This window comes from Macaca thibetana, chromosome 4, assembly GCF_024542745.1.
Source record: "Macaca thibetana thibetana isolate TM-01 chromosome 4, ASM2454274v1, whole genome shotgun sequence".
In the NCBI taxonomy this organism is placed as follows: Eukaryota; Metazoa; Chordata; class Mammalia; order Primates; family Cercopithecidae; genus Macaca; species Macaca thibetana.
This window is the reverse complement of record NC_065581.1, coordinates 135,617,946-135,642,932: the sequence shown is the minus strand read 5'-3', so window position 1 is coordinate 135,642,932 and position 24,987 is coordinate 135,617,946. Positions and strand designations below refer to the sequence as shown.

At 41.1% G+C, this 24,987-nt stretch overlaps 1 protein-coding gene across 1 annotated transcript in view; it reads right to left on the bottom strand.

Annotated features, from left to right (window-relative positions):
• Nucleotides 1-24,352, bottom strand: part of ARHGAP18 (Rho GTPase activating protein 18) — a 136,874-nt gene extending 112,522 nt beyond the window's left edge. The window contains exon 1 of the mRNA XM_050788874.1: nt 24,129-24,352. Coding sequence (XP_050644831.1) covers nt 24,129-24,241 — 113 coding nt within the window. The 5' untranslated portion in view covers nt 24,242-24,352. The remainder of the gene's footprint in view (nt 1-24,128) is intronic.
• Nucleotides 24,353-24,987: the final 635 nt, after the last annotated feature.

The window sequence follows — 24,987 nt, the reverse complement described above, 5'->3', positions numbered from 1 at the left end:
GTTACCAGTTTCCAACATTCCAAATTACTGCAAATGGCAGAAACTACTAATGTTTGGAAACGCCAAGAGTCTGAGGATCTACTGACACAGCATATAGCTAAAACCTCATCCACATAGTGTTAAGAAAGCATTTCCTGCCTGTCTGGGCTGACAAGCCACAACCCTTTTCTTCTCCTCAGGCACCAAGCAGGACTCATCAGGACACCTGGGCTCAGGCTCAAAGCCTGTCAAAGCAGGGCTGGACTGAGGACACACCTTCATTCTCTTCCCAGAACAAGGGAAGGAAATAGGAGAGCATCTTTGCTCTAGGAAGGCAGGCTTCAGTACAGGAAGTGGCAACAATTCATACAAAGTGCCATTCTTTCCTCTAACCCACACCTTGACCTGTGTTGACCATCTCCCTCTCTCATCACACTATCTCTAGATTCTTCCACGTACTCATTGAAAACTGTGTTCATGACAGAATAGAGGAGGAAACTGTCTCAGATAGCATAAGAGGTTCAATAGTAACCAAGCATTTTTTTTAGTTATTTCCAGTGGGCCCGTGTGCTTTAGCTCACTTAAATCTTCACAACACCACTAAGGCACAGGGATGTTTTGTAACTCATCCAAGGTCAGTTAACCAATAAGGGTGGATCTGAGACACAAAACCATGCCATCTTGTCATCGAGAGCTCCCTCTTCCCACTGCAATGTCAATCCATTAGACAGTTCCAGTTCAGTAGACCCAGTGATCTCTGATAGAGCAATTGGGTATTCTGAAGAGTGGGCAGATCACAAGCAAACATGGATGAAAAGAAATCCCAATTCTTCAGTCAAGACTGATCTTTAAGACCTTCCACAAAGTGGCCTCAACCTCTCATTCCAATCTTCCCTTCTCCTCCCCAAGAGCCATGTCAGCATCCTTACAGTATCAACTCCCTTCCAAACTTCTCTCTCTTCAGAATGTATTTACCTTCTTCCCCTAAAACCAGAATGTATTTACCTTCTTATCCTAAAACCCAATCCTATCCAACTGTGCCAGCAAGATGAAACCTGAAACTTTCTCTGTCTTCTTAGTTGGATGTAAGATGTCATTCTTCTGTAAACACCTATAGCAAGATTGTTTAAAAATGATTTAACATTATAATAATTGTAACTTCCAGTCCTGTAACACAGATATGACAGAGCTTATCATCTTTAGTAGAAAACATGGGACAGTACACAAAGCACCTGTTAAACTCCAAGGAGTTACCACAGCAGTTTCTAAAAAACACGTCTTATCAGCTGCGCGCAGTGGCTCACGCCTATAGTCCCAGCACTTTGGAAGGTCAAGGCGAGTGGATCACCTGAGGTCAGGAGTTCAAGACCAGCCTGACCAACATGGTGAAATGCCATCTCTACTAAAAGTACAAAATTAGCCAAGCATGGTGGCACATACCTGTAATCCCAGCTACTTGGGAGGCTTAGGCAGGAGAATCACTTGAACGCAAGAGGCAGAGGTTGCAGTGAGCTGAGATCATGCCATTGCCCTCTGGCCTGGGCAACAAGAATGACACTCCAAGTCAAAAAAAAAAAAAAAAAAGTCTTGTCATTGATAGCTACTATACTGGGTAATGAAAACCAAATATAGCTGCTACCAGTGACAATGATTCCATATTTTGGAGATTCAATAGACTAATGCTAAGAGCAATGCATCTACCTATTGTCTAATATAAAAACCTCTATTTTCTTCCTGTCTCCTTGAGAATCTCAATGTCACAGAGTCAACAAGAGGCAAATTCTAAGTAATTCTTTAGCATGCAAAATGTATGTGCTATTACTCTCCTTTGTCTGGAATTTATTAAACAAGCAGAATCAAGGGAGCGAATCTGAAATTTCTAGAGGAATAAATGTGCGCTGTCACTAATGATCATCTCTGAGGCCTTGTCAGGCGTTTGGGAACAAACTTGCCAGGCTCCAGCATGAAAGACACCAAGGAGAAACCTGACAGCTGAGAAGTTTCGATTTCCCTCTCACGTGAGGATAAGAGAAACTGGCATGTATTGTTTGTGTGTGTGTGTGTGTGTGGTTGCTTGGATGGTTTTGTTTTTGTTTTATTGAGACTAACTCTCACTCTGTCACCCAAGCTGGAGTGCAGTAGTGCGATCTCGGCTCACTGCAACCTCTACCTCCTCGGTTCAAGCAACTGTCCTGCCTCAACCTCCGGAGTAGCTTGGATTGTGGGCATGCACCTTCATGAACGGCTAATTTTTGTATTTTTGGTAGAGATGGGGTTTCACCATGTTGGCCAGGCTGGTCTCGAACTCCTAGCCTCAAGTGATCCACCCACCTCAGCCTCCCAAAGTGCTGAAATGGGCATATATTGTTTTTTAACTACCCCAAGAAGGAGAAACGGGCATACATTGCTGTGAATTTGAAAACTTCACCAGAGTACTTTCCTCAATAATACAGGAATAAGAATCCACTTAAACATTACAGTTTTGCATTAAAATGCCCTTTCAGCATAATTGCAGGAATCCTTGTGAGTGTATAAGCAAAATGCATATATATTGACACCTTTCTGTTCCTCTATTTCATCACTTAGAAAAGGCATGCATTTGCTTTTCACAGAAACCTGGAAAACAGTATTTCTGGAAAAACGATTCTTTGTGTACCTCCCACAGTCCTGGCGTCCAGCCTTCAAATTTCCATTCTGAATTCCAAAACTACAAAGAGGTTTGGCCATGTAAGTAAACTTGTCATCTAATTTCTAAAGGAGGCTGATTCATTTTTAAGTAATTGCATGCATTTAAATTATGAGTCTTATGTTAATAAGTAGACATATAAGTGCTGTGGCCAAACAGTTCATTTATAATGTTTTATTCATTACAAAATCAACATAAATGTTCTGCCCATGTACACGTGTGTGTGTGTGTGCATGTGTGTGTATGTGGTGTATGTGTAATGATTTGTATGGAAACTATAAGTAAAAATGCACCAATAATGTATTCATAATTCTTACATTATCAGCACATACATGCAGTGCCTAAAGTGTAACAGTTCACAAAAATGAATAAAACCACTGCTGAACTAAATATATGTTCATCAGAGAGAAACCTACAAATGCTATGCTTAAGACAGAGACAATTAGTATCTGATGTGGCTTAAACAAAAGTGGTAGATTTTTACCCTCATCTCATCTATTATTACATACAACATATAACTTCTCCAAATGCAAAATGATTCACATTCCAAATACAATAAAACATAACAATTCAGAGACTAAAGAGAGTTGATTGTCTACATTACTTACAAGTACAATTTTAGAATCTATAGATAAGGTTCATTTTCAAACAAATAATATTTTCCTTATTTACTTTTTCCCAATATGTAATACAAATAAAATATTAAATGATATAAATATTCACTTCGAAGATATTCAGGCATAGAGGATACATATCAATAATACAGCATTATGTAGATTTGTAGCACTTCATATTCCTCCCCCTGAAAACAAAAACATTTCACACTACAATTTCACCAGCTTAATGACATATGTCACAATCTAGATGATTCATGTGAGACCAAATAAATTTTATATGCTTTCACAATTTCATATATTCACAATATTTCACAATATCTGAATAAAGCAAAATTTATATGCTTTCAAAGATTTTCTTAAAATCTTTGAAATTGAAAATTCATTTCAATACTATCATTACTTATTCAATACAAACTACTTTTGAATTTTTTAAAATGGTACCTGAATACAAAATCACCCCATAACAACTGTTTTGCATCTCAATCATTTATATATTGAGCTCAATGTAAGCTGATCCTTTGAGAAATACAATGCATGTAATATTATTGCACAAAATCCTCACAGTTCAACTGGTTGTTCAACATTAATTTAGTCCACTAATACAAATGAGATGGGGAAGAAGCAGGTAGTATGTATATGGGGGAAGGAAGGAAGTGAATGGCCCCAAAACAGTCACCTCCAACATAAACACACACTTTCCCTAGCCTTATTCCTTGATAAAGACTATACAGACTTTGGCCCCAGCTCTTATCAGCATGGGGCCCTTAGAAGCCTAGAGAACTCCACTAACAGAAAAAGAAAACTACTACTCGGGGGTGGGAAAAAATTGAATCATGCAGAAATGCTTTAGCATATCCATGAAAAGATCTATCTTAATCTAAAAAGAATTCTGTGCACTTTAACATTTTGCTGAGTAAGCTGTTTTTTCCTAATAAAATTCACTTTCAATCATTTCTTCAAGATGCTCAGATTATTACGATTTCAGGTAGAAATTTGAAGAGAGGCTCTCTCTAAGCATTAAAACTTACTGGCCAAGGGTTCACAGAACAAAGTTTTATAAGTGATATATTGTATTCGAGCACTATCAATTTAAAATTTTCCAAAGTACACCTAAACAAGTGCTTCTCGCCACCTAACCAGGAAGCATAATCTCAGAGGTGTGAACTACCCCACAATGGCAACAAACAAAAGGTCTCTGGCTGATACTACATTCACATAATTGTGGGAGTCCTCACCCACCCACTGCCCAGTCTGTTTTCAGGTTCCCAAAAGGCTTCCAAGGGGCAACAGCTACTCCTCCCTGCAGCCATGTGCTCCAGGAAGTGCTATGTCCATGCATCTGATACCCCCGCTTCTGGTCAGCCCACACTGGCGTCTCCAGTCCTTGGCTGTTCTTGCAAGCCACCTCCACTGCCAGGAGTGCCTCGGGCAGTCTCCTCTCAGGGGCCACCTGGGCTTGGCCCAGGGCTTCCTCAGCACTGACATAGCCAGCACCTCTGTAGAATGACAGAGGAGGAGCAACTGCCCTTTCCTTCCATAATTGTTCTCCTCTTCCAGGCCCCTGACCATTTTTCTGTTCCTGGCCCTGAAACCCAAAGACCCCCTCTTTCTTTGAACGACAACCTCTGGGCCTACTGGCCTAAGTCAAAGGCTGGGCAGCCTGGGCATTTCTGTGGATTTTGTTTTCAGTACCTTGTGAAATGTTTTACTCTTTACAAAATGCATGCTTCCTTCCTCTCCTCTCCTCAAAGGCAGGCTGTCCAGGGAGTTAAGCTTGCCTGAGCAAACCCTTTTCTCAAGAATATTCCATCGTGCCTGGGTCCCCAGTAACACAGAGTTCATTCATATTTTCCTTCCCTCTCTTTGTCCTCCCTGCACTAGGTTGGCTGACTTTGGAAGATCCCTCCATACGAACCACTTGCCTGGGTACAGAGAAATGATATCATGTCAAAGTGGTTAAAAAGGCACAGAATTTCAGGGGAGAAATATGAAAGCACACAGACATCACCCACAGAACTCTACAGGGAGAAGGCAGCATGGGATGGCATCCTAGGAAAGCAGGAACAGTTTGAGTGGACACAGAATTCTATTTTTTCCAAGATTTGTAATTTGTGGCAGCAGGACATTTATGGGAACATGTCATGCAGGGACACCTTGGCCTGGAAATCATCTATTTATAAAACAGGTCTAGGTTTAGGACCAAGAATAAGGCAATCCCCATACCTCTGGCTTCCTAAGAAATTCAAATCACTTCGCCTAAAAATGGAGAAGCTCCTGAAAGAGCTGTAGTGAGTTGATCACTTGGCTAATATTTATAAACTAAGAAACTCTACATGCTATGAAAAACATCCATGACTAAAAGATTATTACAAGTATATTCTCTCCCACCAGCCAGTTCTTATTCATCACCTTCTCAAATATCCAGTAATTTAATCAAAGGCACTTTTGAACCACCAAATAGGTCATTTTATTTTAGAACCTTTGGGTCTGTGGTAGGCCAAGACTTTAATGTCCTTGTGTCCCCCTGAAATATATAAATGACTTTACTACGTGAAAAAGAGCTGTTCATCGGTAATTATGAGAACTCCAAGCTGTTTCACACCCAAAGAGAATTGTCCTTGGATTTGAGTGGAAAGTTCTCATGCAACAGCAAGGGTACCGAAACAATCTAGATTGTTGGGGAAGACCTGGAGATAAGGAGACTCAGAGCCATCTTACTGTACTATTTCTAGGCTTAAGAAGATCTGATGCTTCATCTTCTAAAGAAAAATACAACCATTAATGCCAGTAGTGATGGTGGTGGTAGCAGTGGTGTTCTCAAAGCATATCTTGTTTGTGTGTCATGCTGGTTCCAGAAGACTTTTAATGCATCTATGGAGTTTCCAGTTTTCAAATGATTACTAATGGGGAGAGAAGAAGGTCCCAGCCTAGGGCTTTCTCTTCTGCTCTATCTACAGGAACTCTTACTTCCCCCTTGGTTCCTGTGGCCCCCACTACAGCCATGGACCTCCCCAAATGCTGCTAGGAAGAGCCAGACCACAGCCTGCCATAGAAGATGTCCTCCCTGTGAACTGAGGCCCCACTGCCACTCAGACACATGCACACAGAAGGGAGAAAAACAATAACTGCACTGACTCTACACCTCTCAGTACAATGAAAATGACTGAGGTTCAAACCAAAGCTGATGTACATACAGGTCACGTCATCTGGGACCAGTTATGTCATGTACCTGAGTTTTAAGATGAGGATAATAATTCTCATCTTATGAGGATTAAACAAATTTCATCTTAAAGTACTTGGAATATACAGAGTGCTCAATATATTTTCTTCCTTCCTGTGATGATACAATTTGCCCCAGTTTTATGAGCAGCTGACCATGAAATGCCAGTCGATGTCAAGGCGACACAAAATTATTTACTAAATGGCAGAATTTTGTAAAAGTATTTACTACTTTATTGTAGTAAATAGCATCTTGGCGCCTGAAAGCAGTTAAGGTGATTTCCCAAAGTACCTATTTTACTACCAATGAATTGCCTAGAATCCAGACTGGCATAACCTTCTCTAAATACCAAAGGGAATAGAGCTTTTATTACAAAAACAAACACAAACTACCAGACAGGCAAACATTCCCTTGTACTTTTAACTTGCTCGGTATATACTTGAAGAAATAGCATTCGGTTCACAAAAGATAGAAACAAAATAATTTCTCTGAATGGCACAGTGGTAAAGACCCTGACAACTGGCCGGGCGCGGTGGCTCAAGCCTGTAATCCCAGCACTTTGGGAGGCCGAGATGGGCGGATCACGAGGTCAGGAGATCGAGACCATCCTGGCTAACACGGTGAAACCCCGTCTCTACTAAAAAATACAAAAAACTAGCCGGGCGAGGTGGCAGGCGCCTGTAGTCCCAGCTACTCGGGAGGCTGAGGCAGGAGAATGGCGTGAACCCGGGAGGCGGAGCTTGCAGTGAGCTGAGATCTGGCCACTGCACTCCAGCCTGGGCGACAGAGCGACACTCTGTCTCAAAAAAAAAAAAAAAAAAAAAGACCCTGACAACGAATTGCCTAGGTCTAAATCTCAGCCCTGCCACTAGCAGTGTGACCTTGGGCAAGTTACTTTACCTCTCTGTGCTTCTGTCTCATCATCAGTAAAATGAGGATAATACCAACAGCCTGAATGGGTTGCTATGAGGATTAAATGAGGTAAGACAGCCTCTCCAACTGAGTGGCAGTGATCCTTACCTGAAAATCAATGTTCTGCAAGAAAACGCTGAAACTGTGCCACTTTTAAATAGAAAAACTTGTAACACATATACCCAAGACACTGAAGCAGTTTCTAAAACATACGCAACAAAACTCCCATGTCGAATAAAGAAACTATCATGTTGGAATACAAAATGCTTAAAATGCTATTAACTGAAGACCAGTTAGTAAGATTATGAGTTGCTTCTAGGCAGTGACAATGGTATGTATCCTCTTAGTTGACATTGTGTATGTTTTCAACATGTCACTTATTTCCCCCATATTCAGGTTAAAATGTTTTATTGGGCTTTAAGACATAAATATAAATTTTCTCTATAGAAGATATAAAGTAAAAACTGTTTTACTGAAAGACTTGTGTTCTGTGAAGCTTGAGTATTAAAAAGAAATATTCTTACTATGGAAATAAATTCACCAAGGTGGAGATTCTGCAGATCATGTCAATATCTGTAAAGTATATGGTAGCAAGCAGAAGACAGCTTCAAAACATTAACAACTGCGACTATTACGAAAAAGCCTAAAATATCTCACTAATTCCAAAGTATACAATTTTTAACATTTTTCAACGTATAAAGGGACAGCCATGTTTGGGAATTTCACAAACTGTGTTCCCTGGAACAATGGTAATAACAATTCTGCAAATAATAATAATAATAATGGCTCCTAGATCAAAAACAATTTGGAATATGTTACTTGCTACAAAGTCTCTGCATCTCTCTTTTAGAGATTCAAAACACTCACCAGGATATTATATGCTACAAGAAGTCCTGCAGTAAACTTTTTTTTTGCCCCAGAAACTCATTGCTTGCTAACTGCAGTAAACTTTGTTTACACCAAAATATTGAACCACAAAACTCTTTTTAATGGAACACCTGTTAACAGTGTCCAACACACAATTTTGGAAACAGGGATCTAAACCCAATTTATGGAAGAAATTTTGCTTTAAGCGGATTAACAAAGTATTAGTCTCTCCTGAGATGTGTAAATAGCTATAAGAATGGGCCTTTCATTTTAAGAGCTGCTACCCTGGACTTTGCCTTCAAGCTTCAGGCTTCAAGCTAAGTTTAAAAAGGGATTAGTCTTTTTCCTCTCCCTGCAAAACAGAGATGACACAATTTTCAATCTATAACATAGGGGATGGGAAAATTATTGAAAGTTTATTTCTCTAAATGACACTAATATCTTAGCAATTAAGTGATCTGACAAAGCATCCCATCATTTCTACAGGCAAATAATTTAAATTTATGCATTAAGTCCCCTCAAAAACAGTGGCAGTCCTAAGCTGAAGATACGAAGTATTTTAAAGAAATGTAAACATTTTCTTATCTTAAAGTACTGTTAAAAGAAAGTTCCCTCAATTAAGGGAAAAACATTGTCCTCCAGCCTGCTCCACCCGCCTACAGCTCAGAGGGCTTCCTAGTCAGGTATCTTCTCCCTTTCTTTGAAGTGTGGCAAGAAGCAAATAGAGTTTAGTAATAAGCACAGTAAAGTGAAAGTTTCTAAACGAGAAAGAAAGGAAATCCTACACTGATGCTATTCAAGTATGTGAAGTCTCAATGATAACAGTTATTGGATGACTGCTAAATGTAACTACTGTACTGGGAGTAGAAAAACCAAGTAACTCAAATACTGGCAATTAATTTTCCTATAGCCTCTGGGATGTTTTTCGCATGTAACATGTGATCTCAAAAAAATACCACCTACTCTAAAACACTGCATCTGTGTCCAATAGTCCCTTAGAGTAAATATCACTGGATGTAAACAAAGAAGGGCCTTTGGCAACTTGGCTGCCAAGAAAAGGCAGCAGCAGCTTAATTTATTACACTACACAGAATAATAGCTAGCTGACATTTCACAAGAACTTCCTACAGACCCTGTCATGTTCTTTAAAAGAGTATCTCGTTTCTCAGTACTCTGTTCTTCCCAAATTCAAATTGGCACTTGTGCCTAAAATCTAAATTTACATACTTTTTGGAAAACATTTTTGGGAATCAAGCATAATTTTTTTTTTTTTTTTTTTGAAGACGGAGTCTCGCTCTGTCGCCCAGGCTGGAGCGCAGTGGCGCGATCTCGGCTCACTGCAAGCTCCGCCTCCCGGGTTCACGCCATTCTCCTGCCTCAGCCTCCTGAGTAGCTGGGACTATAGACGCCCGCCACCACGCCTGGATAATTTTTTGTATTTTTTTAGTAGAGACGAGGGTTTCACCGTGTTAGCCAGGATGGTCTCGATCTCCCAACCTCGTGATCTGCCCGCCTCGGCCCCCCAAAGTGCTGGGATTACAGGCATGAGCCACGGCGCCCGGCCCCATAATTTTTAGCAGGGGGGAAAAGTCTGTATAATAAAGTGTCCTGCAAACAATAAATACCCAGTCCTTCTAAAATATCAAATATCAATCAATTCAAAAATATAGTTAAGTTCTATTATATATGGGGAATTGAATCTATATAGTCCTTAGGATAAAGAATAATACCGGGCCCCTGCATAAGGCATTTATGTTCGTGATGAACAAAAAGATTATTCAATATGAAGTTACCAACAAAGCCAGGCTAAGAGATAAATGCACATAGGATATGCATTTATATACAGATGCAGATTTTAAAGTCAAGCTCCAGGGTATAGGGGATCCTGTATAAGAGTAGCAAGCAAGAAGATCAGGAAAGGCAGGTAAGGCCAGGTACAAAGAGCCTGGAATGACATCTGGGTAGCTTTTCACCGAAGATAGCCACGATCAACTCCTTCTCCTCTCTGTGTGCTAGCCATTCCCTCATTGAGAAGTGTATCCTATTCCTCCATCCTCTCGAATCTGAGTTGGCCTATGATTAATTGGCCAATAGAACACAGCCAAGTGACAATGAGTAACTTCTGAGGTCATGAGAAGCCTGGTAGCTTCCTCCTAGACTTCTCGAAATCCTCGCTCTGGGGTAAACCCGCAAGAATGTCAGAAGTCTGATTACCTGGCTACTGTCGTACTATCAGGGAGCCCAAGTCATCCAGAAAATGCAGGAGGAGAAATGCAAGAGATAACCAACCAGCACAAGTGCCAAATAAATGTGTACATGAAGAAGCCTCCGAAGACCCCACCCTAGCCCATCTTGCATGATAAAGCCCAAGAAAGAATTTGATTGTGATCCTCCAGAATCAGAAAAGAAAACTGGGGTTTTTAGCCCCTAAGTTTTGGAATGGTATGTTTCACAGTAACAGACAACTCAAACCACCACCTTGTCTTTCAGGATAGGGGTCACACACTGGCAGTGCCTGGGTCAGATCCATCCTGCAGATGGGATTTTTTTTTTTCTTACTCAGTATTTTCGAAATCCTAGCTAACATTTTCTACCAAAACCCACATTTTTCTGAGGCCTGCAATTTCTAGTCATCCACTTCACTCATTTATTACCTGCCAGGTCTCTATTGATTCTTCTGTAAATAAACCTTGTTCTAAGAAAATAACAGGGGGCAAAGGATTAATAATGCACTTATACAATTGCCTAAATATATCCTGTGTGATTACACTATAATAGAAAATAATTCAGAAATGCTATACTTCCAAAGAAATTCAGTCTGGAAACATTAAAATATATCCCCATTTGCAATAATAAATAAAAAATTAACCACCAATAATTTATCTTTAAAAAAGACACTATATACATTTACTCCTAATTTCACCTAAAAATATTCTATCAGATGATGTACCGTAACTTTGTATTATTTGGACAACGAGAAATGAACAGGCACACACTTAGTAACCTTAGTAAAAACATTAATTATAGAATACGTTGATCAAGTTACATGTTTCTAGCCCACCTATAAATAGCCTGAGTTGCTTTCAACTTTCAGTTGCCAACTTACCTTTTCTTACTCAAACTTCATCTCAATTACTCAACAACAAACTCTTTGAAAGTTCTATTCCTCAAAAGAAAGAACCATGGAAGACTTCCTAAATATTATATTTAAAAAGTTGTTTTTGAACCCAATTGAGTTGTACTGCAAGCTCCTTCAGAGCAGACATTTGTACATTTGTTTTTTTCTAGGCTTATCATTTGTACCTAGCAAAAACCTTCACTCTTGTTTAGTTAAAACATGTATTCATTTTCAAAAAATAATTTAAAACTTAAGATATCCCATGTTTACATGTCTTTAAAGCCTGAGTTACCCAAATCTCTCAGTATGATTTTAATTTTATGCTGTTCAATCAATAATTCCTATTATTTTCCTCAAATATAGATGGTATCTGACAGTCATTAGCATTCAGAAATGAGCCAGATCTCTACAGCCAAACCACCAAAATTTCAAAATTCTTGTTAGTGTGAATTGCAAGATTTTTCTACAGAATTCTAATTTTATAGAAGCATGGTGTTAAAGCACTTTGTTTTTGGAGACGGAGGCTTGCTCTTTCGCCCAAGCTGGAGTGCAGTAACGTGATCTTGGCTAACTGCAACCTCCGTTTCCTGGGTTCAAGCGATTCTCCTGCCTCAGCCTCCCGAGTAGCACGTACCACCATGTCCAGCTTTTTTTTTTTTTTTTTTTTTTTTTGAGATGAAGTTTTGCTCTTGTCGCCCAAGCTGGAGTGCAATGGCACAATCTCAGCTCACTGCAACCTCCGCCCAATGGGTTCAAGCAATTCTCCCACCTCAGCCTCCCGAGTAGCTGGGATTACAGGCATGTACCACCACGCCAGACTAATTTTTTTTATTTTTAGTAGAGACGGGCTTTCGCCATGTTGGCCAGGCTGGTCTTGAACCACTGACCTCAGATGACCCACCCCGCCTTGGCATCCCAGAGTGCTGGGATTACAGACATGAGCCACGCACCCAGCCTAACGCCCAGCTAATTCCTGTATTTTTAGTAGAGACAGAGTTTCACCATATTGGCCAGGCTGGTCTTGAACTCCTGACCTTGCGATCCACCAGCCTCGGCCTCCCAAAGTGCTGGGATTTACAGGCATGAGCCACCACACCCAGCCAAAGCACTTCTTCTTACTTTACTACATTAATTACATTATACAGCTATAATCTGATTCATCTAAAGTCACAAGAATGCATGCCATTTTCCACCTTCCTAAATAGTCCCAAATCAATGACAAATGTAGACAAGTACATAATCCCTAACAGAAGACAGGCACATGTTTAGGAGACAAAGAAAGGCATATTTATTGGAGTATACAAAGCTCCCATGTGCCTGGGGAAGGACATTGTACTAAAGTAAGATAAAACTAGAAGCAGAAAAAAATCAGAACTTTTACTTCTCAGATCACAAAAGTCTGGAGACGCAACAAAGAAACATTGAACAGAAACCCCCAACTTAGCTGAAGACTTTATTTGGGTTGGAAAAGTTTATTTCTAAACCTGTAGTTGGGAACTTTTCCTACAGTAATGGTGCTACAAATAAATGCTGTTTTAAGTTTTCTGGCTAGTAAAAAGAAATTAATCCATAATATGGTAGAATTATAGAATGAATATCTCCATGGAATTTAAATATCATTTTTGCTATTTTTTCCCTATGAAAAATGGCTGCTAAATTTCTAATTGCATACAGCTCTATCCTCCCCCCAAGTTCATCCTTTCGCTAATTATGTCCACACCCACCAAAAAAGTCCCAGTCTCTTAGAGGTGGAAGCAAAGCAGCCTGCTCTTATGAGCCTTTTGTAAGCAGGAACTACAGTGCTGATAAGAACTTGAAATGTAGGTGTAGGGAGAAACTGGAGAACTTACTAGGAGGACATAGTTTCCTAGCCTACGGCCTGGAGCATGTACGCAAGTTTATTATGTATTCTATAGATGAGGAGAAAAACAGGACAGTTTTCAAATTTTTGCATTAAATGGGAAGGAGATGGGGCACGGAGCTCAAGAAGAACTAGGTGAAGGGAACACATCCCCCAGATCTGTGCCACAGATATACATTCAGCTGAACTCTGCCCCATGAAACATCACTTCTTGGTTATGAGAACAGCCTAATCAAAAACAGCTGTTTTATATAAATAAATTTTAAGGGCACAAAAGTATAACAATTATTCTTTTCTCAAACCCTTTAGCTACAACAATACATTGGTACTTTTACCTGCAAGTATTCATATAACCTAAAGTCAATTTGCTCTTTGAGGAACATGTGCAAATAACTTTTCCTTGCTCTACACTAGACGATTTTCCATCTTATTAAGAGCAACAAACACTCTGCAACTTTATAGCTACCCAAACTGAAGCATTAAAGCTATTCAAAACAGTCACCCGGGCCTAACAAGAGTTCAACACGTTTAAACACTTAAAGTCCTTTTTGGATATTAAATGTAGTATTCAAATAATATGAGCTATTTATATAACTCATCCCACTATTAGTTTTAAAATAAAGGCGTTATACTGCATATGCATTAGAAACAAACATTCATTTCCCAAATGACTTACAAATTAATCACAACGATGCTTTCCTATACTATTTCCAAATTAATTCACCAACAGGTAACAGTCTGCCCTTTATCATCATCAAAAACATGTACTTTACATCAAGCACTCATGTAAGTATGTTACATATTTGACTCAGTCAATCCTTAAAATAACTCTTGAGTTAGGTATTATTATTCCCAGTGTGCAGAAGGAAACAAAAAACTTGAGGCCCTGAAACATTAAATAACTAACCCAGAGTCACAAGCTACTACATGAAAGAAAGTAGGACTTCAGCCCTGGCAATCTAGCTCCAAAATCTGTGTATGCAATCACTACACCTCCTCCCGCTCACTCGTTCATTCATTCAATCTTTTAGTAACTGCCTAAAGTGGACTAAGCACTTTGCCAAGGCTTAGGTATAAAGGAACACTCCTCCCTTAAAAAAAAAAAAAAAAGACAGGCAGTTTCCCACCCTCGATGAACTTACATCTGAGTATATAGCGAAAAGTAAAACTCAAATTAAACTCAGAAGTTTAGTATGACAACTCTGGTTAAGTGAAATGAAGTGAAATGTCTGGGGAAATTGTAAGATACTGTATGGAAAAGGATTTAGTAATAATATTTATCAGTATAATTTTTTAACTTTCTCAAACGCTACACATTTGATCTTTATGATTAACTTTGTGAAGCAGGCAGGACATCATTACACGATATGATTTCATAAATGAGGAACCAGATAAATGTGTTATGTCCTAAATATCTTAGCAAAGATGCCACATCCTTTGTCCAGGGATCTCCCTATCCACAGACTCTGCTTTTCTAAAAAGATCCAGAACAAGCCAAATCATAAGCTGCCTGGGGATGTACTATGGCCTGTTCACAAAGATTAACTGGACAAATCTGATCTCCTTTTAAAAATGTGAAATTAAGGCTGGGCACGGTGGCTCATGCCTGTAATCCCTGCACTTTGGGAGGCCGAGGCAGGCAGATCGAGAGGTCAGGAGTTCGAGACCAGCCTGACTAACATGGTGAAACCCCATCTCTACTAAAAATACAAAAATTAGCCAGGCATAGTGGCGGGCGCCTGTAATCTCAGCTACTTGGGAGGCTGAGGCAGGAGAATCACTTAAACCCGGGAGGCGGAGGTTGCAGTGAGCCGAGATCGTGCCACTGCACTCCAACCTGGACGACAGAGCGAGACTCCATCTTAAAAAAAAAAAAAAAAAAAAAAGCGAAATTAGGAAATAAAGAGATGGGTCAGTTAGCTATGAAATGTAAGATAACTCAGGAGGTAACCAGGCTGGGCATCCACCAGGAGCCAAAAGCTCAAACTGAAATGATGAAATTAGAAAACCAGTGGTTAGCAAAGGATCGAGAGTCTCCAAGAGAGCAGAAACGCCACGAGTGTCCACACATGATCAGTTGCTAAGGGAAGAAGAGATGCCTCCTTTTCCTATGACCCAGATCCCTGTAATAAACCTCATTTTTCTTTACAGCCAAAAAGCTTCTACCAAATGCATATGAAAAGGAGATGAGGTGCCATACTCTTTTTCAACACAGAAATTCAGATACTTAGTGGACTTGAGTATGGGAAAAAACCACAGGTAGTAACTGGTCACACAGGTCTCCACGTTTCCTGTTTATTTCTTGCAAAAAAAGGATAAACTTGGCCAGCTCACAGCAACAAACATGGAAGTCAAAAGAATGTGCCTTTAGAAAGATCTAGACATCCCTTCTGCTCCTCCTGCCCTAATCCATGCCCAATACCCTGACTCATCCCCACTCTCCTCAAATAATGAGATTTCTTATTCTGTATCCCTTTTTAATCAAAAGAAAATAAAAAGCCCATTAAATACCAACTAAATAAAACATTTAGAACAAACCATCTTTCTCAAAGTATTTGTACGAAATGAAAGGGTGGGCACAGGACAGAGGGTACCTAGAGCAGGGTTCAGGAGAGGAATGTTGTCATACCTTGGTCTAGCAACCCCAAACCTATGGGGTGATCCATGCTGTTAACGACTCCCACTGAGACCCACCGCCTACGGGCCTCGTCACAGTGACACCACTACGACGACGAGGCAGCCTTCTCAGGGCTTTTGGACAGAGCAGAATCAAGAAGAGGCAGCAGGGCCGGGCACAGTGGCTCACAGCTGTAATCCCAGCACTTTGGGAGGCCTAGGCGGGCGGATCACCTGAGGTCAGGAGTTCGAGACCAGCCTGGCCACCATGGCAAAACCTTGTCTCTAATAAAAATACAAAAAATAGACAGGTGTGGTGGTGCATGCCTGTAATCCCAGCTACTCGGGAAGCTGAGTCAGGAGAATTGCTTCAACCCAGGAGACAGAGGTTGCAGTGAGCCGAGATTGCGCCATGCACTCCAGCCTGGCAACAGAGATTCCATCTCCAAAACAAACAAAAGAAGAAGAAGAGGCAGGAGGAAGAAGAAAGGGAGGCAGGAGAAAGAAGACAGCCACAGGGCGTGGACCTTACAGATTCATGAGCAAGGAGTAGAGAGAGAACTGACCCTGTGGCCAGGGGCAGTCTTTTTTTTTTTTTTTTTTTTTTTTTTTTGAGACGGAGTCTCGCTCTGCCGCCCAGGCTGGAGTGCAGTGGCCGGATCTCAGCTCACTGCAAGCTCCGCCTCCTGGGTTCACGCCATTCTCCTGCCTCAGCCTCCCGAGTAGTTGGGACTACAGGCGCCCGCCACCTCGCCCGGCTAGTCTTTTTTTTGTATTTTTAGTAGAGACGGGGTTTCACCGGGTTAGCCAGGATGGTCTCGATCCCCTGACTTCGTGATCCGCCCGTCTCGGCCTCCCAAAGTGCTGGGATTACAGGCTTGAGCCACCGCGCCCGGCCCGGCAGTCTTGGCCTCTAGGGTGCTGGGTTCTCTTTCTAATTCATGAGACAGATGTTTACAGCCAGCGGGGAATTAAAAAAGAAGAGTGAAACAGATAATTTGTTCTGGCAATACGTCCATTTATCAAAAGTGATTTAAGCCTAACACCCATGCAGTCCAGTGGCAATCATGTGCATCATTAAATGCATCAATTGTTATGAGTCTTTATTGCTTCAACACTTGTAGAAGTATGATAAATACTAGTAGAACTCAAAATATTAGGAAATTCATAAAATATGAGAGCAAGCCCCCCTTAGAAGAGACAAGGGAGCACAGTGCAATTATACAATGCAGAAGTAATAAATGTGCTGTGGACAACAAGGCAAATGTTCAGCAAGTTTCTCTAGGAGGGGGTGGGTGGGGATGGTTCTGATAATTTCTAAATCCTTATATTTGAAAGGCATAAACTTAATTAAAAGTTCTATGAAGATATTATAACTTTAATAGGCCCACAAAAACCACAGGTCTCATCAATGAGAGAAATCAAAAGGCAAATATCACATGTCTGTCAATGAACGTAAGACCTCCCCAGTTGGACACTGGGTGCAACCTCTAACAATTCAAGAAGAAACTATGGATAGGGCTTTTAAACTACAGTGAAGAAAATGTCTTTACAAAGGACCCTTATGTCACGAAATTGAAGAAGAGATTGATCTGGAAAACAATTATCCCCATGGACAGGTTTAAATCCATTTAGTCACTAAATTCTATGAAATTAGAATGAGGAAATACCCTTTAGAAGCTAAAGTTAGAAAAAATAAAATTTACATATTACATAATTGCATTATAAAAACTCATTACCATTCCTTTTTTCCAACAACAACAACAACAACAAAAATATATATATACACACACACACACACACACACCCCATCAGGTAATATACAAATTCAGAATGCGGAAACTTTTTTAATGGTATACTACATAGGTTTTTAAAATCCTGTGAAGATTCATGTAAAAACACTGAACTAATCAAGACAGCCAGCCATGTTTCTCTTTTAATGTTTATCTCAAAAAGATGTTTCTCAAAACTGAGCTTCAGGCCAGGCATGATGGCTCACACCTATAATCCTAGCACTTTGGGAGGACGACGCAGGCAGATCACTTGAGGTCAGGAGTTCAAGACCAGCCTGGCCAACACGGTGAAACCCCATCTTCACTAAAAATTCAAAAATTAGCCAGGCATGGCAGCAGGCACCTGTAATCCCAGCTACTGGGGAACCTGAGACATGAAAATCACTTGAACCTGGGAGGTGGAGGCTGCAATGTGCCAAGATCACCCATTGCACTCCAACCTGGGTAACACAGCGAGACTCAGTATTGGAAAAAAACAAACAAAAACAAAAACAAAAAACTGAGCTTCATGTCTTGCTCAATTTACCCCAGCCCCCTTATACCCCTCTGCAAGTCTTCCCTATCTAAATTAATGATCACTTTAACATTACAAGTTTCTTAGGGCAAAAACCTTGCAACAATCTTCAGGTATTCTCATTTGTCCATCTCCTACAGGCTCTAACGTCAAAAGACTCCGCTGCTCACCCCATTAATTACTAAAACAACTGAAACCCTGGCCCAAACCACCACCACCTTAACTTCTTGAGCAGTACCACTGCTTCTACACTCCATAATCAATATAACAGCCACAGGGACCTTTTAAATGTGCTCTCTTCCTCCACTGCTCAAAACCCACTCCCTCAACAGCTTCCCATCTTTCTTTCAGCAAAAACCCAAGTCCTCAAATGTTCTATAAGGTTATCAACTCACACCTTGCTTTCTTCTTCCTCCCTCTTCCTTACCCTGACCCCTGCAGCCACGCAGGGCTCTTTGCTCTCTGGGTACTTGGTTTCAGACTTACTCTATCTAGGCTTAAGGCTTCTACACTCCCTACCCACTACCTGCCTTAAAAGCTCTTCTTCTTCTGATTTTTGCCCCCAGATATTTTGGGGCTCACCTGTCACCTGCTCAGGTCTTTTTTCCCTCCAGGCTACCCTCCCTGCACCCAGGTGTTTGTCTAGTTTATTTCCCCCCATTACAACCCCAGTATTTAAACAACTGCGTGATACACAGTAAGAGAGAGCTCTTATATGTGGAATGACTGAATGATTATGCTTGCAGAACCAAGGAATGGGTGAGACATGAACAAGTCAAGAACTGAGATAAGCTTATCAAGATGATAGCCCTCTTACATTTGGCATACTGGGCAGTAGTAGTTTTAAGAACAGGAAGAAAGCATGGAGACAGGAGTGAGTCCAGCTGCCAAAAGAGGATCACCCACATTCTATCTTACCATAGAGTCAATATTTGCAGACCTCAATGCCCATCAATACCCCCAAGAAAGGCCTAGTATAGGTAATCACTACCAGTTCAAATCATAAATGGTGCTATGGATCAAGATGATATTTCCAAGGTCTTTCAAACTTGAAAGGCCTAAACTTTTACATTATGGTTCATTCTCAAATACGTCATTTTTTAAGCATATGGATCATGCCCAGGTTTCTTAACACATGACAAAATGATATTCAGAAAAACGCTTCTGAAACAAGGGAGAATATTCCATATCCTGCAAAACTCAATCCTTTCTTTCCTTTTCTTTACCTAGTATTAAAGAAAAAGCAGCTAGCTACAAACCAGACACTCTTCTATGGGCTTGACAGAGTTCATCCCACTCAGCTGTCTTAATGAGGTGAGTAATATTATGAAGTTCAATTTACAGGTAGAGAGAGAACTCCTCCAAGGTCACACTGCTAATGAATGAGAGAGTTGGGATGTGACCCCAGACAGGTTGGCCCCCAGAGTCCAGGGTTTCTGGGTTTATGTCACCCCTGTGTAGCGCCTCTTGGTTCTGCCTACCCAATACCAATGGCAAGTTGGGTCAACAAGACCTTACGTGATGAATGCTGTATATTTATTCAGAGAAGGCATAAAAATATCTCACTCATCAGTCCATTTAGGTAGCTAAGGAATTAGAAGGCCCAATAAAAAAGGTTGATGTTCATATTAAAATATTAGTAAAAAATATACAAAGTAAACAACCATTTCTCTTAAAATGGGAAAGTCAAAGGAGAACAGTAAGAATAGACAAAATGCAATATTCTTTGAAAAAATTCTTTTCTAAAGTAAATATTAAGAAGCCTGCTTGAAAAACAAGTAAACAAAGTCTTATAAATATAGCTACTCATAAAAAAGTGGTTTCCTTTGGAAACATTCAACTGTGTACAAGTCAGCCATAACAACTAATGTTAACATATTTCTTCAAATCCTCATGTTTTGATGAGGAAACATACAAAAGAAAAACAGAACTCTATAAAGGGAGAGGCTGTAACCAGGAGTGGGAGGAATTCCTTAATCTGACATTCAATAAATGTTTTCTGATAAAGAGGGATAATGGAATGAAGAAAATTTTAGCTAACAAATTACTTCCAAAAATATTAATTCCCTACTATCCCAGCTTTTCAAAAGACCAAATGGTAATAAAAAAGGACTTGGAGCCGGGTGCAGTGGCTCATGCCTGTAGTCTCAGCACTTTGGGAGGACAAGGTGGGCAGATCATCTGAGATCAGGAGTTCGAGACCTGCCTGGTCAACATGGTGAAACCCCGTCTCTACTAAAAATACAAAAATTAGCCAGGGGTGGTGGCACTTGCCTGTAATCCCAGATGCTTGGGAGGCTGAAGCAGGAGAATCACTTGAACCTGGGAGACGGAGGTTGCAGTGAGCCCAGATCACGCCACTGCATTCCACCCTGGGTGACACAGTGAGATTCTGTCTCAAAACAAAAAAAAGACTTGGTATGGCTAGGCTAAAACTCAAACACTTTCAGGCTGGGCAGAGTGGCTCGTGCCTGAAATCCTAGCACTTTGGGAGGCTAAGGCAGGCAGATCACCTGAAGTCGAGAGTTCGAGATCAGCCTGACAAACATGGAGAAACCCCGACTCTACTTAAAAAAAAAATACAAAATTAGCACTCAACACTTTCTTTCCTTTTCTTTACCTAGTATTAAAGAAAAAGCAGCTAGCTACAAACCAGACACTCTTCTATGGGCTTGACAGAGTTCATCCCACTCAGCTGTCTTAATGAGGTGAGTAATATTATGAAGTTCAATTTACAGGTAGAGAGAGAACTCCTCCAAGGTCACACTGCTAATGAATGAGAGAGTTGGGATGTGACCCCAGACAGGTTGGCCCCCAGAGTCCAGGGTTTCTGGGTTTATGTCACCCCTGTGTAGCGCCTCTTGGTTCTGCCTACCCAATACCAATGGCAAGTTGGGTCAACAAGACCTTACGTGATGAATGCTGTATATTTATTCAGAGAAGGCATAAAAATATCTCACTCATCAGTCCATTTAGGTAGCTAAGGAATTAGGTAGCTACAGGTGCATGCCTGTAGTCCCAGCTACTCTGGAGACTGAGGCAGAAGAATAGCTTGAACCTGGGAGGCAGAGGTTGCAGTGAGCCAAGATCGTGCCATTGTGCTCCAGCCTGGGCAACAAGAGCAAAACTCCATCTCAAAAAAAAAAAAAGAAATACTTTTCAATAAATACTCTAAGTCATACGCTAAGTCATATACATATGTATAAACAGCATTATAAAGGCATGAATTCATCTCATGAAACTAAATATTGGATTAAATATTTCAAAGAACATATTATTTACAGACAAAATATTGTGATAAGAAAAGTTATACTTCCATGCTCTCTCCTATAACTTTTAAATGGGTAGGAGGAAATGCAGAATTTAATTTAGCTTTTATTTTTATTTTATTTATTATTATTTTTCTTTGAGCCAGGGTCTCGCTCCCTCACCCAGGCTGGAGTGCAGTGGCGTGATCTCGGCTCACTGCAATCTCTGCCCCCACAGCCTCCTGAGTAGCTGGGACCACAGGCATGCGCTACCATGCCTAGTTTGTGTGTGGGGATTTTTTGTTTTGTTTTGTTTTGTTTTGTTTTTGGTAGGGAATTTGGGGGGGGGTCTTTTTTTTGCCCAGGCTGGTCTCTAATTCCTGAACTCAAGCAATCCACTCACCTCAGCTTTCCAACGTGCTGAGACGGCAAGTGTGAGCCATCACACCCAGCCTAATGTAGCCTCTTTTTAAGAGTTTTGTTTTGTTTTTACTTTTTGGAGAACTTCTTTAAATAGGCATCGACCATCAACCTTGCACCTTGGAGCAGCTTCCCAGTGCTTAAAACATCACCTGACCAACCCAGCCAAAGCCAAAGTCCAGTTCACCCCCACCCCAAACCACCATCACCATTCTTAGGTGGTCACCGCTGACCCCATCCCACCTTCAAATCCTCCTTCCTTCTATTCATCCCCTCCCCCATATCAATTACAGTATCTCAATTCTCCTAGGATAAACAGGGCAGTCTCCCAAAACAACAATAAGTTTATCTGATTCGTTACCCCTTCCTTAAGGGTAAAAGCCAGTGAAGACTAGCTCTCCTCCCTCCTTCCTCCTTCCTCCCTGCCCTGAAACCAGGCTCCCATCTTCTCCGGTCAATATCAGTAACAATCCCTAGAACTAATTCAGTGGTGGGAAGCTGGGTCTGGTATGGGCAGGCTACATGGCAGCCAACGAAGATGCCCACCTGGAGCTGTGGCCCTACAGAGGGCACCTGCTGTGTGGGCAGCTGCCCACCCTGCCACCTTAGTGCCTCTTGGTTCTGCTTCAGCCTAGGCAGAGAATGGTCTGATCCTCTCTTGTTCTCTCAACCCACTCAAGTATGGGCCACCCACACTGCAAACACGGAATAATGAGTATCCAGAACTGGAGATGCAGCCCCAGACAAAGGCCTAGAACTTCAGACCTTCCAAAAACTTAACTAATCCCTGGGGTTTGAGTCCTATGTGAAAATGAGAGGTTTGGACTCACAGTCCTTAAGGTCCTTTCCATTCTCACAATCGAGATCCAAGATTCTGCTCATATCCTTAGGCCATCCCAGCCTAAAGTCATTGGAGAATGTGCTGTGCTTGTATAATTTTGGCAATTTTGACTGACATGTGGAATCCAAGTTATGGTTGGGTATGGGGTTGGTGTTGCAGGCTGCTTAATGCTTACCAATTACTAATACATTACAGAAAAATGGATGAAAACACCTCAAGATCTCTTGATTTAATGATTTAACATTAAGTCATTTAAAATGATGGAAAATGAAATGGTAACACAGCTAAGGCACAAGCAGCAAATCTTTTTCATCTTTGGAAATGAATTCATTCAATGAAATACATACGGTGGATGCTATGTGAGAAACAGTTCCGGTCAGCTGGGAGTCTAACACCAAGTATTACAGCCATTCCTTTGATTTTTCTCCCTCCCTCATATTTGGGGATTTTAAAACAAATGAAAGGCAGCATTATTTCAGCTTAAGGCACAGGCATAAGTCACATAAGAACAAAGAAGGTTTTATTATCACATTAAGCATTGAGGAGGAAATGTGCTTACTGATAACTAATTTAGTGTTCTAAGCTATTAGGTTAGTATTTGCTTCTTGCAATCTTCTAGGCCAATATTTATGATTTATATCTTGATGGAGGTAAAAATGTTCAGCTAGTGAGAAGGTCATTAAGGAGAGAAAGAAAAAAAAAAAAGCTCTTAGAAAATGGAACAAGAACAAAGTACACAGACAGGGAGAAAGGTACCCTTTGTGCCTCAGTGGTCTATAGAACATTTGCCCTCTCTGCCTATAAAGTGATTTAACATTAACCACATTTCATTCCAGCAGCAGAGTGCTATCTCCTGACAAAAACTCCTTTCTGAAAGCCTGGGGGGAAAAAAATCCACATACACAAAAGAATGTGAAACATATTGCCACAGGCCAGTGTCTTGGGCTTTTTGCCTAAGAGGTTTGCTTTCAGCAAAGAGAGGGGGAAAAAAAACACTCTAACAACAACAGCTTGTACAGTACAGTGAACAGCCTCCCTGCTTTTTGGCAGACTTTCCCAGCGAACAGTTCCAGTGGCAGTGCCTTGAGCCCATTCAAGAATTCCATTTCATAGGAAAGGAAGTGTTTCAGATACACCTATTTGATCTTTCAGCATGTGCAAATGCACCTGCTAAACACCTAGTCTGACAGCCCATACAGTCCTCTCCCCAGTTCCTTCTTGTCCGTCTTCACCAGTCATCATATGGGTTATTTCAGACTTGGACTAGGTGAGATGAAAAGTACATAAAAATCACGCCAAACGTTGCTACTGCTGCTGCATGAGCTTAGGCTCGACGTGCAGATGGAATTCCCTTCTCCCCACGCCAACTTCCCTGTCACTTTTTCCCTGGAGCAGGTAAGAGGGTTTGGTTTTGTTTTCAGCTTCCAAAGGCTTACCTCGAGGTGGCTTCCTCCCCTCCCTTTGCATGGCTGTCCCCCACGGCCTGGTCCTTGCCGCTGGGGTGGTAGGCTGTTAGCACCACTCCCTGGGAACTGGAGAGCCAGCTCATGGTGAGAGAAGGGGCATAATTTCTGCGATCCTGACACAGAGAAGGGGAAAGAAGTTCCTGTCTCGCCTGGCAACTCGCTCATTAGCATTGGCCAGCTCCTCCCCGCAGGCTGGTGATTCGCACGGGGAGGGGCGGGGTCTGTCCAGGGAAGGGCTTCCTGCCTCTCCAATTAGAAGCTGCAACTCAGAGCATTGTTTAAACTCTGGGCAATTGCACTCTGGGCGGCTTTGGTTAAAGGAGGCGAAGGGTGGAAGCGACACGGGTTGCACCTACCCCCAAGTTAGTCTGATCAGATTAAACTGCCAGAACGTATATTCAACTCAAAACTGTAACTACAAGCCATCTTGCTTAGGAAGTCATGAGTTACTACCGAGCCTTTTCTTCCCCCTCCCCAATTCCTCTATCTGATAATTTCTGCTGCTTAATGTAACATGAGTTAAAGGCATTTCTTAACCCCTTCATGTTCAGCGTTAAAATTAGCCACAGTAAAAAACAACGAACCTGCGGCACAACTGTGCAATCCAGACGACGAGAAGGGCTTGATCCTTGTGCCCAGTTGAAAATGCCCTTATAAAAATTACTGTGTGTCCTGGAATGTCGTCTTCTTTCACATAAGGCCAATCTCAAATATACATCTTATCAAAATATTGTTCAGTACCCAAAAGGGATAGACCTACCAATGCACTGTTAAGTGTTATTGCTGGGAACAAAAGAAGTCCCTGCCGTTTGTTGAACACCTACTATAT